Source organism: Bidens hawaiensis, unplaced genomic scaffold (genome assembly GCF_021521415.1).
Source record: "Bidens hawaiensis isolate Kalapana, Puna unplaced genomic scaffold, B.hawaiensis_p1.1 tig00013494_1, whole genome shotgun sequence".
Taxonomy (NCBI): domain Eukaryota; kingdom Viridiplantae; phylum Streptophyta; class Magnoliopsida; order Asterales; family Asteraceae; genus Bidens; species Bidens hawaiensis.
The window spans coordinates 164,188-182,852 of record NW_027492144.1 but is presented as its reverse complement, the minus strand read 5'-3'; the positions used below and the strand labels follow the sequence as shown (position 1 = coordinate 182,852).

At 33.7% G+C, this 18,665-nt stretch overlaps 1 protein-coding gene and 1 pseudogene across 1 annotated transcript; both read right to left on the bottom strand.

Annotated features, from left to right (window-relative positions):
- Positions 1-1,238: 1,238 nt before the first annotated feature.
- Positions 1,239-1,727, bottom strand: LOC143544201 (uncharacterized). The gene is made up of 2 exons (XM_077036351.1): positions 1,423-1,727; positions 1,239-1,308 (listed from the first exon to the last, which is right to left on the bottom strand). Exons 1-2 carry the CDS (start codon positions 1,725-1,727, stop codon positions 1,239-1,241), a joined length of 375 nt encoding a protein of 124 aa, XP_076892466.1.
- An 11-nt stretch (positions 1,728-1,738) lies between these two features.
- Positions 1,739-5,021, bottom strand: LOC143544200 (uncharacterized; annotated as a pseudogene).
- Between the last annotated feature and the right edge of the window lie 13,644 nt (positions 5,022-18,665).

Genomic DNA, 18,665 nt, shown 5'->3' with positions numbered 1-18,665 from the left:
AAAGAAACATACCTTTAAGCCGAATTAAACACACTAATCACTAGTCACTTGCAAAACCCACTTGATGTTCACAATTTTCAGACCAAAAACATCCAAAATCCAACCCCAAAAAGTTAAGATTGATGAAAACCGAGCAAAGAATGTGATTCCTTGCGAAAATCTAGTCAAGTTTGACCCGAAAATCATTGATTTTGGTTAGAATTTGAAGAAGATGGAGTTTGGGGATTAGGGTGTGGTAAAGAGATGGAAGGATGAAGATGATGAATGAATGGGGAGGAGAAGAAGATTGGTTTTATGTGGTTTAAGATTTTTGTATTTTGTTAAAACCCTTTTTTTTAATATATATACTGCAGATTCCCACGTCGCCCATTCAGAGTCCACCGTAAGCTACGGTGGCTACCGTAGCTTACGGTAGGTCCTTGGCGTAAAACTCCCAGCGTAAACAGTAAGAAGCCAACGTAATGGTTTTCAGGTCCACCGTAGGCTACGGTGGCACCTGATGCACAATATATATATATTTTTTATGTTAAGCCAAAATCATTAAAAACCAAATAAAATTATTTACAATCAAAAACTAAAAATTACCCTACCCCCCATGAAAAACCTGAGTCGTCCTCAACACGGTGAAGAGATTCCCGAGAATTTCCCACACTTGATTTGGACAACCTTGTAACGAGAAAGGTAATTTTTATGACCAAATTTGAACAAAAACTAAACTAAATTATACAACAAACCTGGACCGTTTAATTGGTTATTTCCTCAAGCGACCGCAACAGGTAGCCTACTTTGTCCACTTCACACATGTTGATATCCTTACCCTCCAAGTATGGTTTAAGTCGGTGTCCGTTCACAGTTTGTCTTGCTTGATTGTGCAAGTCTTCAATTTCCACATCACCAAACTTGCCCACTCTTGTTATAACAAACGGGCCTATCCATTTGCTTTTGAGTTTCCCGAGAAACAGTTTGAGTCTTGAATTATAAAGCCACACTTTTTGCCCAATCTCAAATGTCCGTTTCCTTATCTTGGCATCATGCACCCTCTTCAATTTCTCCTTGTAATTCGATGCACATTCATATGCCTCATCTCGGATCTCTTCCAATTCATTCAATTTCAACTTTCTTAACTCACCCGCTTCCTTGTAGTCCAAATTCACATTTTTAATTGCCCATAATACTCGGTGAGCCAACTCCATTGGCAAATGACAACCTTTCCCATACACCAACCGATAAGGAGTCGTTCATATGGGCGTTTTATAAGCAGTTCGATACGCCCATAATGCATCATCCAACTTTACCGACCAATCCTTCCTATCAACCCGTACCGTCTTCATTAATATTTCTTTTATTTGTCGGTTGGACACTTCAACTTGTCCACTTGTTTGCGGGTGATACGTAGTAGCAATTCGATGATTTACATTATACCGCTTCAACAATTTCCCGAAGTTGAAATTCTTGAAATGCGTTCCACCATCACTTATAATCACTCTCGGAATTCCAAATCTTGCAAAAATATTGGATTGAACAAACTTACATACCACGGTGTGATCATTAGTCCTTGTTGCTATGGCCTCAACCCACTTTGAAACATAATCCACCGCCACCAATATGTATAAATACCCACATGAATTTGGAAACAGGCCCATAAAGTCAATTCCCCATACGTCAAAAATGTCAACCACCAAAATGGGTTGCAAAGGCATCTCGTCCCGTTTTGAAATTCCACCCATCTTTCGACAATTCAAACAATGGCGTGCGTAGTCACTTGCATCTTTAAAGATTGTGGGCCAATAAAACCCACTTGTGAGAACTCGATAACCCGTCTTTTGTCCACTAAAATGACCACCACAAGTGGATGAATGAGCATGTGCCAAAATCTCTTGAACTTTTGATTCGGGAATGCACCGCCGAATGATTTGACCGGCACCAATTTTGAACAAGTCGGGCTCATACCAAATATATTGCTTGACTTGGGAAAGAAATTGTTGTCTCCTTTTCTTGGCCTAATGTTTTGGCAACTCACCCGTGGTTAAATAGTTGATGTAATGGGCATACCACGGTGTAGTGGACACGGCTAACAACTGTTCATCTGGAAATCTCTCATTGATTTCATGTGAATCATCGACCCCTTCCAAAGGAATTCTCGATAAGTGGTCCGCCACCACATTTTCACACCCCTTCTTATCTCGGACCTCCAAATCGAACTCTTGTAACAATAAGGCCCAACGAATCAAGCGGGGTTTTGCATCTTTCTTCTCCATAAGGTAACGAACCGCACTATGATCCGAATAAACCACAACCTTACTCCCCCATATGTATGACCGAAACTTATCTAAGGCGTACACCACCGCAAGTAATTCTTTTTCAGTAGTGGTGTAATTCAATTGTGCCTCGGATAATGTTTTGCTTGCATAGTAAATCACCACTGGCTTCTTATCAATTCTTTGACCCAAAACTGCTCCAATCGTGGTATCACTTACATCACACATAATCTCAAATGGCTTCGTCTAATCCGGCGGTTGCAAAATTGGTGCTTGCACAATTTTTCCTTCAAAACATCTAATGCTTGCAAACAATCATCAGTAAAATCAAATGCAACATCTTTTAGCAACAAATTGCATAAAGGTTTAGTAATCACACTAAAACCTTTAATAAACCGCCGGTACAACCCGGCATGTCCCAAAAATGACCTTACCCCTTTTACATTTTTCGGTGGTGGCAATAAAGAAATAACCTTAATTTTTGCTTTATCCACCTCCATTCCCCGACTTGAAACTACATGCCCCAACACAATACCCTCTTGTACCATGAAATGACTTTTCTCCCAACTTAAAACCAAATTAGTCTCGACGCAACATTTTAAAACTTTTTCCAATTCATCAAGACATCTTTCAAAAGTTGACCCAAATAGAAAAGTCATCCATAAATACCTCAAGTGAATCCCCAACCATGTCCGAAAAAATACTCATCATACATTGTTGAAACGTGGCCAAGGCATTACACAATCCAAATGGCATTCTCCTAAAGGCAAAAGTGCCATATGGACATGTGAATGTAGTTTTGTGCTGGTCGTCGGGATGGATTGCAATTTGATTATATCCCGAGTACCCATCCAAAAAACAATAAAATTTTTGACCCGATAATTTTTCAATAATTTGGTCAATAAAGGGTAATGGAAAATGGTCTTTTGAGGTAGCCGCATTTAGCTTCCTATAATCAATGCACACTCGCCACCCGGTTACCGGTCGGGTGGCGATTTGTTCACCACTTTTATCTTTAATTACCTGGATGCTGGCTTTCTTTGGAACTACCTATGTTGGACTTACCCATGCACTGTCTGAGATTGGATAGATAATTCCCGCATCTAACCATTTGATGACTTCCTTTTTCACCACTTCTCTCAAATTAGGGTTCAACCTCCTTTGAGCTTCCCGAGTAGGCTTTGCATCATCCGTGGTAATTATTTTATGCATTACTATAGATGGACTAATACCCTTCAAATAGGCTATTGTCCACCCAATCGCCGCCTTGTGAGTCTTCAAAACTTCCAACAATCTCTCCTCTTGAGCCTCAATCAAGTTAGAGGCAATGATAACCGGCAACGTCTCACCTTCTCCCAAGAATGCATAATTGAGATGACTTGGCAACTCTTTCAATTCTACCTTGGGAGGACAAATCAACGAGGATTTAGTATCCGAATTGATTTCTGTTGGTAGACTTTCCACCTGATGAGTCCACGGTGGTCTTCCGTCTTGCAATGCCAATACCGCTTGTTTCTTTTCCTCTAACTCCAATGCACAAATGTGAACCTGTTCAGAATCATCACAAACACAAACATCCAACATACCTTCCTCATACTCGTGTGGTACACAATCATCGATGATATCTGCCACAAAACATTCTTCATTAGCCAATGAATTAGCAACATTAGTAAACACATTTAAACGCATTTTTCTATTTCCAAAGGCCATGTCAATCATACCAAACCGGCAGTCAATAATAGCATGAGCAGTATTTAAAAATGGCCGACCCAATATAACATTTTGTTGTTGTGTTGGGTCAACTGACGAGTAATCTGAAACCAAAAAGTCAACAGGATAATAAAATTCCTCTACTTTAACAATAACGTCCTGCACGATCCCTCGAGGAAGTTTGTGAGACAAATCAGCCAATACAACTGTGGTCTTAACTCGTTTAAGTGGACCAAAATCATATTGGTCATACAAACCCCCCAGTAGGATACTTACACCCGCTCCAAGATCCAATTGTGCCCGGGACATTTGAAAGTCACCCACTTGAATGTTAATCAAAGGTGCTCCCGGGTCTTGAAGCTTAGGTGGAAGATCACCTTTTAAAATTGCACTCACTCGTTCATTTAAATCAACCTGTTTAGGAACCTTTTGTTGTCTTTTCTGAGTACACAATTCTTTTAAAAATTTTGCATATGCGGGTACTTATTTTATTGCTTCAAGTAAAGGAAGATTAACTTTAACCTGTTTAAATACTTCCCACATCTCCTCCTTTTGAGGACCCCTTTTTAAAATCACGTTTTTCTTACCCGGATCATTTAAATCCGAAGGAAAAGGAATTGGAACCTTTTCCACTTCCTTGCTTTTATCATTTAAAAGTTCATTTCGACCCGAACCTTTGTTTGAAAACATGGATAGTTTAGGGGGTTGAATAGGTGAAGCTTGTTCATCTTCACTTTCTACCCCTGTCACATCCTCTACCACACCTTCAACTAACTCCGGTATGGTATTGATTTTAAACTCCTTACCACTTCTTAAAACACTTACTTGATTAATCGGTACATTGCGAGAAGTAGTGTGAGTAGGGTTCACCTTGGTGTAGCTCGGGAGTTGACCTTTGTTCTTTTTCAAATTAGATACCTCGGTTGCAAGTTGGCCCATTTGAGTTGTCAATGATTGGATGACTTTGTCACGCATTTCATCCTTTTGTATACGAGCTTCATCCAACTGATTCCTCTTTTGCATCTCTTGTTGCATCATCTTAAGCATGTCCATCACTTAATTCCCACTTGATGAACTTTGGCCCGACGACCCACCTTGATTACCACCCGTTCCTTGAAATTGATTTTGATTGCCTTGGTTGAAGTATTGTTGACGAGGGATAAAGGTGGTTTGAGAAGTCCCTTGGAAATTCAGATTGAGTTGAGTTGCTTGATTTCCATAACGGAAATTTGGATGATTTCTCAACCCGGGGTGGTAAGTGTTTGAGTTCATGTTAAAATTTGGATGATTTCTCAACTTGTGCTTGACCTATCGTACACACATCAGCCCCATGACCCAACTCATTGCAATTGGTACAAACATCAATTCTTTGATTAGTGGTTTGTACCCCCACATCTTCCACGGCATGAACTTGCGGTCTTCCAATTGTCGGTCTTGCTCTTCTAGCAGTTTGAGCCTTTCTCTTTGATGTGACATATATTTGTTCCAAAAATGCCCAATCATCTTGTTCATAATTGGTACCAAAGTACCATTGGTGATTGACATCAAATCCCGTTCATCTTCCGCATTCAGCCCCTCATGAAAAGCATTCAACAACTCCCAAAGAGCTATACCATGATGAGGACAATTCTTGATCATCATGTTAAACTCTCGAATGCTTCATGAAACATTTTGCCCGATTGTTGTTGGAAAGATCTCAAACTTTGTCTCGCATCATTTGTCTTTTGGGTCGTATAAAACTCTTATAAGAACCTTTGTTGCATCTCGGCCCAAGTATAAATTGATGCAGATGGCAATGTATAAAACCATATTTTTGCCTTGTCCTCCAACGAGAATTGAAATAAAACCAATTTAATCTCATCCGGTGTAAAACCTTGACCCCCAATCGTGTTGCAAATAGAGTCATATGCCTCCAAATGAAAGTATGGTTCTTCCGTTGCAAGACCCTTGTACTTCAGTAAACTTTGGAGGGCATTAGTTCTCACCTCAAATGTTCTTCCATTTTGGTTTTGAGGAATAACCACCGGAGATGGGTTATTAGTGATGATCGGTCGAAAATGAGCCTCTATTCCCCTAACCATTTCCCTTGCATGTCTTCTTGGTACCCCCAATGGTACTCTTGGTTGAACCATTTGTCGGTAAACGGGCCTTTGTTGCATGTTTCGTTGAAATTGCGGTTGGGGATTTGGTTGTTGAAACTGAGGTTGTTGAAATTGCGGTTGTTGTGGAACTTGTTGCAATGGTTGTGGTTGTTGTACTTGATTGACATTCGGTCCACCCAATTGTTGTACTTGTTGTTGTGGTTGAAAATCGGATCCATACCCAAACTGCCCTTGAATCCTCAACTGATTCCCATCAACTCCGCTTGAATATCATTCTTCGAACTCTTCATGTCCTTCATTGCCATCACCATACCGTGGCCCACCAAACAAATGCGGGCCCGATCTCTGACCCGGTGGAGTATGAACTATGGGTGGGTCTTGGGTAAATGTATATGGTTGTTGATAGGGTGGATTTTGTTGAGACTGGAAGGATGATTGTTGTGGTGAATTCGATGATTGCCCTTTAATAGGCATGAAGTTTGTTAAGGGTGGGAGGTTAACTGGTGGCTGAACGCTAAACGCAGCTGAAGTGGGTTCACTTGTGGAATTGGTGGTGGTAATAGGTACAGTAGATGGTGGGTTTTGTGAATTAATGGGTGGTGGAATCGGCGGTACAGTTTGTTCCGAAGCCATGATTGTGTTGTCAGTTGTTCGACTTTTTGTGCTTGGTGACCCAATAACTTTGTCTTCCCTTTGTAGAATCTGGTTCTGATGAAAGGTTCTCTCGATTTCAGGATCAAACGCTAATGGTGACGAAGACCGAGAGCGTCTTGTATGCATATACCTGTAAGTCCCTACACACTAGCACAACCCGCGTAAAACTAACAATAAACAATTAAACAAAAACTACAAAAATAACACACGTTGCGCACTACTCCCCGGCAACGGCGCCAAAATTTGACACGAGGTCGAAGACTCGCGCAAAAATAAACCAAATACAACTAATTAGATAGTGGTAAATTGGTGTCGAACACGAAGAGTTTGTGGAATATGTGTTACCAAGTAGTTTTAAAGATTAACTAAATTTAAACTAAATGCAGAAAATGAAATTTCAAAGTTTTGGTTGCTTTGTTTGATTAACGAAAATTAACTAAAACACTTAACAAGGTTTTTCAATCAAAGATGAGATGATATGCTCTCCCTCGGTTTCAGGTTTCAATGAATGTTAATGTAAACGTTTAATTTGAGACGAACTATAAAACATAATTCATGAATATGCAAATGATTGTGATAATTGAGAACTAAGTACTTGGATTACAATTTCAAGGTTATCACTCAAAAATCAATTAGATTATCCAACCCTAAATTCCACCCGATTAATCCCGATTGCCTGTAGCACCAAGAACTGACGGTTTAGAACACGAATTAAACAAACTAACAACTTATCAATCAATACATAGACATCATAATTATGAAATCAATAATACTAAAGTATCATCTTAGCAATCGCATAAACATTCAATTAACAAATCATACGAAACCTTACAATCCGAGGGAACACACAAAGGAATTTAGCCGAGCATGATTCGGGTCATCATCCCTTCGATTACAATGTGCATATGAATCAAAAACAAGTCTCCAATGTTTAATCAACTCAAAATTGAGTTATAACTCCTCCAAATCGCCTCTCAAGTCTCTCCAAATCGAAAACTATGAAAATGATAACCAAAAGTCATCCCCAAAACGGCCTAAAAAGGCAGTTACAATTTCTGCATCAGAGCCCACCGTAAGCTAAGGTGGCCACCGTAGCTTATGGTAGCTTTAAAAGTTACTACGCCAGCCTCTTACTGTTTACCCTAGGCCACTACGCTGGAACCCTACCGTAGCTTACGGTAGCCTCAGCTCCAATTTCCTTGTTTTGCTTTGACTTGTTGACTGCCATCGCCAATTCTCGCGTCCTTTGCTCCTCTTCATCCTAGTTCATTTGAATCGCCATTTTTAACAGTTATACCTACAAACGCACGACATAGTGTAGTAATCCAAATTCGTGAAATTAAACATAAACGCACACGTTTTAACGAGAATTACTACACTTAAGGTTGGTGCTACAATCCACCCGTCATGCCACAACCAATATAGGTCATTGATCAATATTAATCAATGGTAAGAAATCACTTCTCGCACTAAGATGACTTCTTTACTGAACCATCCCCTATATATATATATATAGGGGATGGATCATGCGAGAAATGATTTTATAGCGTGAAGTGCGAGAAATGAATCTAGACCATTGATTGTGTTTAATCAATGGAAATGACATTATCGTAAATAAAGACACATATTTATGACATATTTTTAATTAAAAAAGACATGCATGTCTTTTGTGGTGCTGACCTCATTAAACCAAACATTAATGTATTCAGTGATTAGTTTTTCTTGCATAATCAATGCTCATAAGATGACTAATACTATTTAATTTTTCTCATTAAAATTTTGCAAATAAAGTAATTTTTTTTTGGAATTTATGGTTGTGTAAGCTGTTTATTTGTTTTTAGGATTTATTATAAAGCACTAATTTTTTCAACATTACATTATATATTATGGATTTTTCATATAGTACATACATAGCAAAATTAGAAATATACAGTTTTGTGTAGGGGGGTTTGTCAAAGTGTAGTTACATATTGAATTCAAATTTGTATGTGTGGGGGGAATAAATGTTTATATAGTAGTGTATTGTGTGATATGTAGGAATTATTATTTACGGTGTAGGGTGGTTTTTCGAATTGTGTATTGTGTAGTTACATATATTATACCATGTTGGGATTAGTTCAATGTTAAGGTATTTTTAGTTCATTTGATTTTCACCAACAAGTAACCAATATTACATGTGTAGGATAATTGTGCTTATGTAGAGTATGTAGGATAAAATACTTTATATGTTGGTTGTGTAGGATAATTTTGTTTACTATGTAAGGTATGCAGGAATAAATCTTTACTGTGTAGGGTGTGTTGGGTGTGTAAATTCATATATGTACTGTGTAGATGGTATTTCAAATTGTCTATGTGTAAATTATATCGTGTGTAATATATGTACTGTGTATGTGATATTTTGAATTACATATGTGTAAATTTTATCATGTGTAGGCTCATCTATGAACTGTGTTAGTGGTACTTCGAATTATGTATGTTTAAATTATTGGAATTCTGGTTGGTTGATAAAGTAAAAAAAATAAATTTAAATAAAAAAATTATTAAAAAATATAATACTATAAATCTGTAAAAATATGATTCTTTTTAGATCTAATTTAAACATAAATAAAAAAACAAATACAAAGAATTAATATATTTTGTAATCCCCTATAATTATTAGTTACCAAAAATAATATTTGGAGAGATTATAATGATACCCTTATACATAATTTAAATATAAAATAAAAAGAAAAAATCTGATTGGTTGAGGTCACTTATCGCACTTCTCGCTGTAAAAAAACTTCTTAAATGACCCAATACACACACACACATATATAAATATAGGAATGGATATTTTGAGTACCTTGTTGAGCTTTAAGAACTTAAGAACTTCAATCTTGACCACACATTTAATTAAATAGATTAGGTTATGTGGTTGAGATTAAATGTGATTAAAAAATCAAAGCAGGAGAAAGAATAAAGATGTACAATGATTACACAAATTTAAACGTCCCTTTCACATATGTAATAAGTCAACTCGGTGCGTAAAAAATTCTGTAATTTTTTACGTATATATGTAACCTACATATATTACGTATGTGTAAAAGAAATTCAAAAAAAAAAATTTATATTGAGTTCTTTCGAGTTTTTAAAACTCAAAGTGGATCTCATTTGAAATCTTCTCTCTCTATACACACACACACACACACACACACATATATATATATTAATTTGAAAGTTCATATACACTCACAACTCACTACTGTTCTACTGCTCCTACATTTTATGCACGGTTTACAAGTCTTTAAAGCATTTTTAATATACTAGCTTATGTCACGCGTGTCCTTTTTGAGTGTTGGTGTAGACCCACCTACATTGTTTCTCTCACCCATCTAGATCTTATTTCCATATTGAATCTAGAGACAGATTACTTAAGCGGTGGTTCTACACCGTGAATGAACACTTGGATGGTCGCATGTCATTTTCGGCAGTTTCAGACGTCCATGTCGACAGTGTGTGATATTGTCCTCTGTTTTTAGCTGTGAACCTTTTGGTCAGGTGGATGGTGATTGTAGAGAGAGGGAAACGGACGGTCATCGCTGTCACACCCCAACCTAAGGCGGAATATACCGGGACGCGACATAATTGTATCATAACTCAATAGACACTAAAGTAAAATACACGTGTCAATATCTAAATTATTTATTTCATATATCAAGTACGAAAAGCACAACATTGTCTCAAAAGGAATAAACATTACATTTTAAATAATTAAAAATAAAATTCATGAAATAAGTCTTTATTTATCATGCAACCTAAGATCCAACTATTCTTTAACTTGTTATTTCATCCAATATAGCTACCTGCATCATGCATGAAAATATATACTTTTTCAACATAAAGTTGAGTAAGTAATCACGGTTTTTGAATACATATAATATTGAAAATGACAATTCCTTGCGATAAATATGAACTACTATAACTAGCATAATAATAAATATAAAAATTGTCTTTTCACTCGAATCACATAGATAACGAGCTATTCCGACGGCGTATGATCATACTAATGAGGATAAGGATGAGGATAAGATACCAACCACAAAAATCTAAAATAAACAGATAGTCACATTTGCAAGTATAACTAATTGAGCAATATCATATAACGCAAATAATGGAATTGTAGTGAAATAAAATGATTGAGTTGTGAACGCATAGTGCCCCCAAAATATAAAATGGTAAAAATGGGGATGTGAATTACTTACTTCAGAGAATTAGGCAAATGTGACGTAATGGCGGTAACGGGAACGCGATTAAAGCGAACGCGTTAGTTAGTCCCTTGAGGAGCCTCGACGACAAGTCCTAATTATAACGTTACCACTAAATAAATAACTGACTATAAAAAAAATAAGACACGCCTTGATGGGTTTATAACGGATTTGGGGATCATCTGAGGTGTTAACTATATCTTATTAAAAGTGTGAACGATTTAAATACTTTAAGGTTTTTAAACAATAAAATACTAAATAAAAAAAATAAAAATTATATTTTAAACGAAAAACTTGATTTGAAAGTTTAGTGGCGATCGGTTCATTAGACAAATAATACTATTTTAGTTTAATTATCTTTTAAAACTATATTAGTTTTTTTTATTTTAAATAGTGAAAATAAAATTTTAATTATATATTCATATGTAGAAGCAGAAACGTTAAAAGAAAGTTTATTTTGAAAATTTAACAGTGTTCGTTTCGTTAAAAGAGTAAAATAATATTAGTTTTAATATATGAAGCTACTTCGACGGCGTATGATCATACTAATGAGGATGAGGATGAGGATGGGATACCAACAACAAAAACATAAAATAAACACAGTCACATTTGCACGTATAACTAATTGAGCAATATCATATAACGCAAATAATGGAATTGTAGTGAAATAAAATGATTGAGTTGTGAACGCATAGTGCCCCCAAAATATAAAATGATAAAAATGTGGATGTGAATTACTTACTTTAAAGAATTAGGCAAATGTGACGTAATGGCGGTAACGCGAACACGATTAAAGCGAACGCGTTAGTTAGTCCCTTGAGGAGCCTCGACGACAAGTCCTAATTATAACGTTACCACTGAATAAATAACTGACTATAAAAAAAAATAAGACACGGCTTGATGGGTTTATAACGGATTTGGGGATCATCTGAGGTGTTAACTATATCTTATTAAAAGTGTGAACGATTTAAATACTTTAAGGTTTTTAAACAATAAAATACTAAATAAAAAAAATAAAAATTATATTTTAAACGAAAAACTTGATTTGAAAGTTTAGTGGCAATCGGTTCATTAGACAACTAATACTATTTTTAGTTTAATTGTCTTTTAAAACTATTTTAGGTTTTTTTTAATTTTAAATCGTGAAAATAAAATTTTAATTATATATTCATATGTAGAAGCAGAAACGTTAAAAGAAAGTTTATTTTGAAAATTTAACAGTGTTCGTTTCGTTAAAAGAGTAAAATAATATTAGTTTTAATATATGAAACTACTTCGACGGCGTATGATCATACTAATGAGGATGAGGATGAGATACCAACAACAAAAACATAAAATAAACACAGTCACATTTGCACGTATAACTAATTGAGCAATATCATATAACGCAAATAATGGAATTGTAGTGAAATAAAATGATTGAGTTGTGAACGCATAGTGCCCCCAAAATATAAAATGATAAAAATGTGGATGTGAATTACTTACTTTAGAGAATTAGGCAAATGTGACGTAATGGCGGTAACGCGAACACGATTAAAGCGAACGCGTTAGTTAGTCCCTTGAGGAGCCTCGACGACAAGTCCTAATTATAACGTTACCACTGAATAAATAACTGACTATAAAAAAAAATAAGACACGGCTTGATGGGTTTATAACGGATTTGGGGATCATCTGAGGTGTTAACTATATCTTATTAAAAGTGTGAACGATTTAAATACTTTAAGGTTTTTAAACAATAAAATACTAAATAAAAAAAATAAAAATTATATTTTAAACGAAAAACTTGATTTGAAAGTTTAGTGGCAATCGGTTCATTAGACAACTAATACTATTTTTAGTTTAATTGTCTTTTAAAACTATTTTAGGTTTTTTTTAATTTTAAATCGTGAAAATAAAATTTTAATTATATATTCATATGTAGAAGCAGAAACGTTAAAAGAAAGTTTATTTTGAAAATTTAACAGTGTTCGTTTCGTTAAAAGAGTAAAATAATATTAGTTTTAATATATGAAACTACTTCGACGGCGTATGATCATACTAATGAGGATGAGGATGAGATACCAACAACAAAAACATAAAATAAACACAGTCACATTTGCACGTATAACTAATTGAGCAATATCATATAACGCAAATAATGGAATTGTAGTGAAATAAAATGATTGAGTTGTGAACGCATAGTGCCCCCAAAATATAAAATGATAAAAATGTGGATGTGAATTACTTACTTTAGAGAATTAGGCAAATGTGACGTAATGGCGGTAACGCGAACACGATTAAAGCGAACGCGTTAGTTAGTCCCTTGAGGAGCCTCGACGACAAGTCCTAATTATAACGTTACCACTGAATAAATAACTGACTATAAAAAAAAATAAGACACGGCTTGATGGGTTTATAACGGATTTGGGGATCATCTGAGGTGTTAACTATATCTTATTAAAAGTGTGAACGATTTAAATACTTTAAGGTTTTTAAACAATAAAATACTAAATAAAAAAAATAAAAATTATATTTTAAACGAAAAACTTGATTTGAAAGTTTAGTGGCAATCGGTTCATTAGACAACTAATACTATTTTTAGTTTAATCGTCTTTTAAAACTATTTTAGGTTTTTTTTTAATTTTAAATCGTGAAAATAAAATTTTAATTATATATTCATATGTAGAAGCAGAAACGTTAAAAGAAAGTTTATTTTGAAAATTTAACAGTGTTCGTTTCGTTAAAAGAGTAAAATAATATTAGTTTTAATATATGAAGCTACTTCGACGGCGTATGATCATACTAATGAGGATGAGGATGAGGATGAGATACCAACAACAAAAACATAAAATAAACACAGTCACATTTGCACGTATAACTAATTGAGCAATATCATATAACGCAAATAATGGAATTGTAGTGAAATAAAATGATTGAGTAGTGAACGCATAGTGCCCCCAAAATATAAAATGATAAAAATGTGGATGTGAATTACTTACTTTAAAGAATTAGGCAAATGTGACGTAATGGCGGTAACGCGAACACGATTAAAGCGAACGCGTTAGTTAGTCCCTTGAGGAGCCTCGACGACAAGTCCTAATTATAACGTTACCACTGAATAAATAACTGACTATAAAAAAAAATAAGACACGGCTTGATGGGTTTATAACGGATTTGGGGATCATCTGAGGTGTTAACTATATCTTATTAAAAGTGTGAACGATTTAAATACTTTAAGGTTTTTAAACAATAAAATACTAAATAAAAAAAATAAAAATTATATTTTAAACGAAAAACTTGATTTGAAAGTTTAGTGGCAATCGGTTCATTAGACAACTAATACTATTTTTATTTTAATTGTCTTTTAAAACTATTTTAGGTTTTTTTTAAATTTAAATCGTGAAAATAAAATTTTAATTATATATTCATATGTAGAAGCAGAAACGTTAAAAGAAAGTTTATTTTGAAAATTTAACAGTGTTCGTTTCGTTAAAAGAGTAAAATAATATTAGTTTTAATATATGAAACTACTTCGACGGCGTATGATCATACTAATGAGGATGAGGATGAGATACCAACAACAAAAACATAAAATAAACACAGTCACATTTGCACGTATAACTAATTGAGCAATATTATATAACGCAAATAATGGAATTGTAGTGAAATAAAATGATTGAGTTGTGAACGCATAGTGCCCCCAAAATATAAAATGATAAAAATGTGGATGTGAATTACTTACTTTAGAGAATTAGGCAAATGTGACGTAATGGCGGTAACGCGAACACGATTAAAGCGAACGCGTTAGTTAGTCCCTTGAGGAGCCTCGACGACAAGTCCTAATTATAACGTTACCACTGAATAAATAACTGACTATAAAAAAAATAAGACACGGCTTGATGGGTTTATAACGGATTTGGGGATCATCTGAGGTGTTAAGCATATCTTATTAAAAGTGTGAACGATTTAAATACTTTAAGGTTTTTAAACAATAAAATACTAAATAAAAAAAATAAAAATTATATTTTAAACGAAAAACTTGATTTGAAAGTTTAGTGGCAATCGGTTCATTAGACAACTAATACTATTTTTAGTTTAATTGTCTTTTAAAACTATTTTAGGTTTTTTTTTTTAATTTTAAATCGTGAAAATAAAATTTTAATTATATATTCATATGTAGAAGCAGAAACGTTAAAAGAAAGTTTATTTTGAAAATTTAACAGTGTTCGTTTCGTTAAAAGAGTAAAATAATATTAGTTTTAATATATGAAACTACTTCGACGGCGTATAATCATACTAATGAGGATGAGGATGAGATACCAACAACAAAAACATAAAATAAACACAGTCACATTTGCACGTATAACTAATTGAGCAATATCATATAACGCAAATAATGGAATTGTAGTGAAATAAAATGATTGAGTTGTGAACGCATAGTGCCCCCAAAATATAAAATGATAAAAATGTGGATGTGAATTACTTACTTTAGAGAATTAGGCAAATGTGACGTAATGGCGGTAACGCGAACACGATTAAAGCGAACGCGTTAGTTAGTCCCTTGAGGAGCCTCGACGACAAGTCCTAATTATAACGTTACCACTGAATAAATAACTGACTATAAAAAAAAATAAGACACGGCTTGATGGGTTTATAACGGATTTGGGGATCATCTGAGGTGTTAACTATATCTTATTAAAAGTGTGAACGATTTAAATACTTTAAGGTTTTTAAACAATAAAATACTAAATAAAAAAAATAAAAATTATATTTTAATCGAAAAACTTGATTTGAAAGTTTAGTGGCAATCGGTTCATTAGACAACTAATACTATTTTTAGTTTAATCGTCTTTTAAAACTATTTTAGGTTTTTTTTTAATTTTAAATCGTGAAAATAAAATTTTAATTATATATTCATATGTAGAAGCAGAAACGTTAAAAGAAAGTTTATTTTGAAAATTTAACAGTCTTCGTTTCGTTAAAAGAGTAAAATAATATTAGTTTTAATATATGAAACTACTTCGACGGCGTATGATCATACTAATGAGGATGAGGATGAGATACCAACAACAAAAACATAAAATAAACACAGTCACATTTGCACGTATAACTAATTGAGCAATATCATATAACGCAAATAATGGAATTGTAGTGAAATAAAATGATTGAGTTGTGAACGCATAGTGCCCCCAAAATATAAAATGATAAAAATGTGGATGTGAATAACTTACTTTAGAGAATTAGGCAAATGTGACGTAATGGCGGTAACGCGAACACGATTAAAGCGAACGCGTTAGTTAGTCCCTTGAGGAGCCTCGACGACAAGTCCTAATTATAACGTTACCACTGAATAAATAACTGACTATAAAAAAAAATAAGACACGGCTTGATGGGTTTATAACGGATTTGGGGATCATCTGAGGTGTTAATTATATCTTATTAAAAGTGTGAACGATTTAAATACTTTAAGGTTTTTAAACAATAAAATACTAAATAAAAAAAATAAAAATTATATTTTAAACGAAAAACTTGATTTGAAAGTTTAGTGGCAATCGGTTCATTAGACAACTAATACTATTTTTAGTTTAATTGTCTTTTAAAACTATTTTAGGTTTTTTTTTAATTTTAAATCGTGAAAATAAAATTTTAATTATATATTCATATGTAGAAGCAGAAACGTTAAAAGAAAGTTTATTTTGAAAATTTAACAGTGTTCGTTTCGTTAAAAGAGTAAAATAATATTAGTTTTAATATATGAAGCTACTTCGACGGCGTATGATCATACTAATGAGGATGAGGATGAGATACCAACAACAAAAACATAAAATAAACACAGTCACATTTGCACGTATAACTAATTGAGCAATATCATATAACGCAAATAATGGAATTGTAGTGAAATAAAATGATTGAGTTGTGAACGCATAGTGCCCCCAAAATATAAAATGATAAAAATGTGGATGTGAATTACTTACTTTAAAGAATTAGGCAAATGTGACGTAATGGCGGTAACGCGAACACGATTAAAGCGAACGCGTTAGTTAGTCCCTTGAGGAGCCTCGACGACAAGTCCTAATTATAACGTTATCACTGAATAAATAACTGACTATAAAAAAAATAAGACACGGCTTGATGGGTTTATAACGGATTTGGGGATCATCTGAGGTGTTAACTATATCTTATTAAAAGTGTGAACGATTTAAATACTTTAAGGTTTTTAAACAATAAAATACTAAATAAAAAAAATAAAAATTATATTTTAAACGAAAAACTTGATTTGAAAGTTTAGTGGCAATCGGTTCATTAGACAACTAATACTATTTTTAGTTTAATTGTCTTTTAAAACTATTTTAGGTTTTTTTTTTATTTTAAATCGTGAAAATAAAATTTTAATTATATATTCATATGTAGAAGCAGAAACGTTAAAAGAAAGTTTATTTTGAAAATTTAGCAGTGTTCGTTTCGTTAAAAGAGTAAAATAATATTAGTTTTAATATATGAAGCTACTTCGACGGCGTATGATCATACTAATGAGGATGAGGATGAGGATGAGATACCAACAACAAAAACATAAAATAAACACAGTCACATTTGCACGTATAACTAATTGAGCAATATCATATAACGCAAATAATGGAATTGTAGTGAAATAAAATGATTGAGTTGTGAACGCATAGTGCCCCCAAAATATAAAATGATAAAAATGTGGATGTGAATTACTTACTTTAAAGAATTAGGCAAATGTGACGTAATGGCGGTAACGCGAACACGATTAAAGCGAACGCGTTAGTTAGTCCCTTGAGGAGCCTCGACGACAAGTCCAAATTATAACGTTACCATTGAATAAATAACTGACTATAAAAAAAAATAAGACACGGCTTGATGGGTTTATAACGGATTTGGGGATCATCTGAGGTGTTAACTATATCTTATTAAAAGTGTGAACGATTTAAATACTTTAAGGTTTTTAAACAATAAAATAATAAATAAAAAAAATAAAAATTATATTTTAAACGAAAAACTTGATTTGAAAGTTTAGTGGCAATCGGTTCATTTGACAACTAATACTATTTTTAGTTTAATTGTCTTTTAAAACTATTTTAGGTTTTTTTTTAATTTTAAATCGTGAAAATAAAATTTTAATTATATATTCATATGTAGAAGCTGAAACGTTAAAAGAAAGTTTATTTTGAAAATTTAATAGTGTTCGTTTCGTTAAAAGAGTAAAATAATATTAGTTTTAATATATGAAACTACTTCGACGGCGTATGATCATACTAACGAGGATGAGGATGAGATACCAACAACAAAAACATAAAATAAACACAGTCACATTTGCACGTATAACTAATTGAGCAATATCATATAACGCAAATAATGGAATTGTAGTGAAATAAAATGATTGAGTTGTGAACGCATAGTGCCCCCAAAATATAAAATGATAAAAATGTGGACGTGAATTACTTACTTTAGAGAATTAGGCAAATGCGACGTAATGGCGGTAACGCGAACACGATTAAAGCGAACGCGTAAGTTAGTCCCTTGAGGAGCCTCGACGACAAGTCCTAATTATAACGTTACCACTGAATAAATAACTGACTATAAAAAAAATAAGACACGGCTTGATGGGTTTATAACGGATTTGGGGATCATCTGAGGTGTTAACTATATCTTATTAAAAGTGTGAACGATTTAAATACTTTAAGGTTTTTAAACAA

Excerpts from the sequence above, each read along its gene's own strand:
- LOC143544201 (XM_077036351.1), bottom strand. The coding sequence starts at position 1,727 with ATGGGTGGAATTTCAAAACGGGACGAGATGCCTTTGCAACCCATTTTG. Across the intron at positions 1,309-1,422 it reads TTCGGGAAATTGTTGAAGCG|GAAGGATTGGTCGGTAAAGT; the intron begins GTATAATGTAAA and ends ACGGGTTGATAG.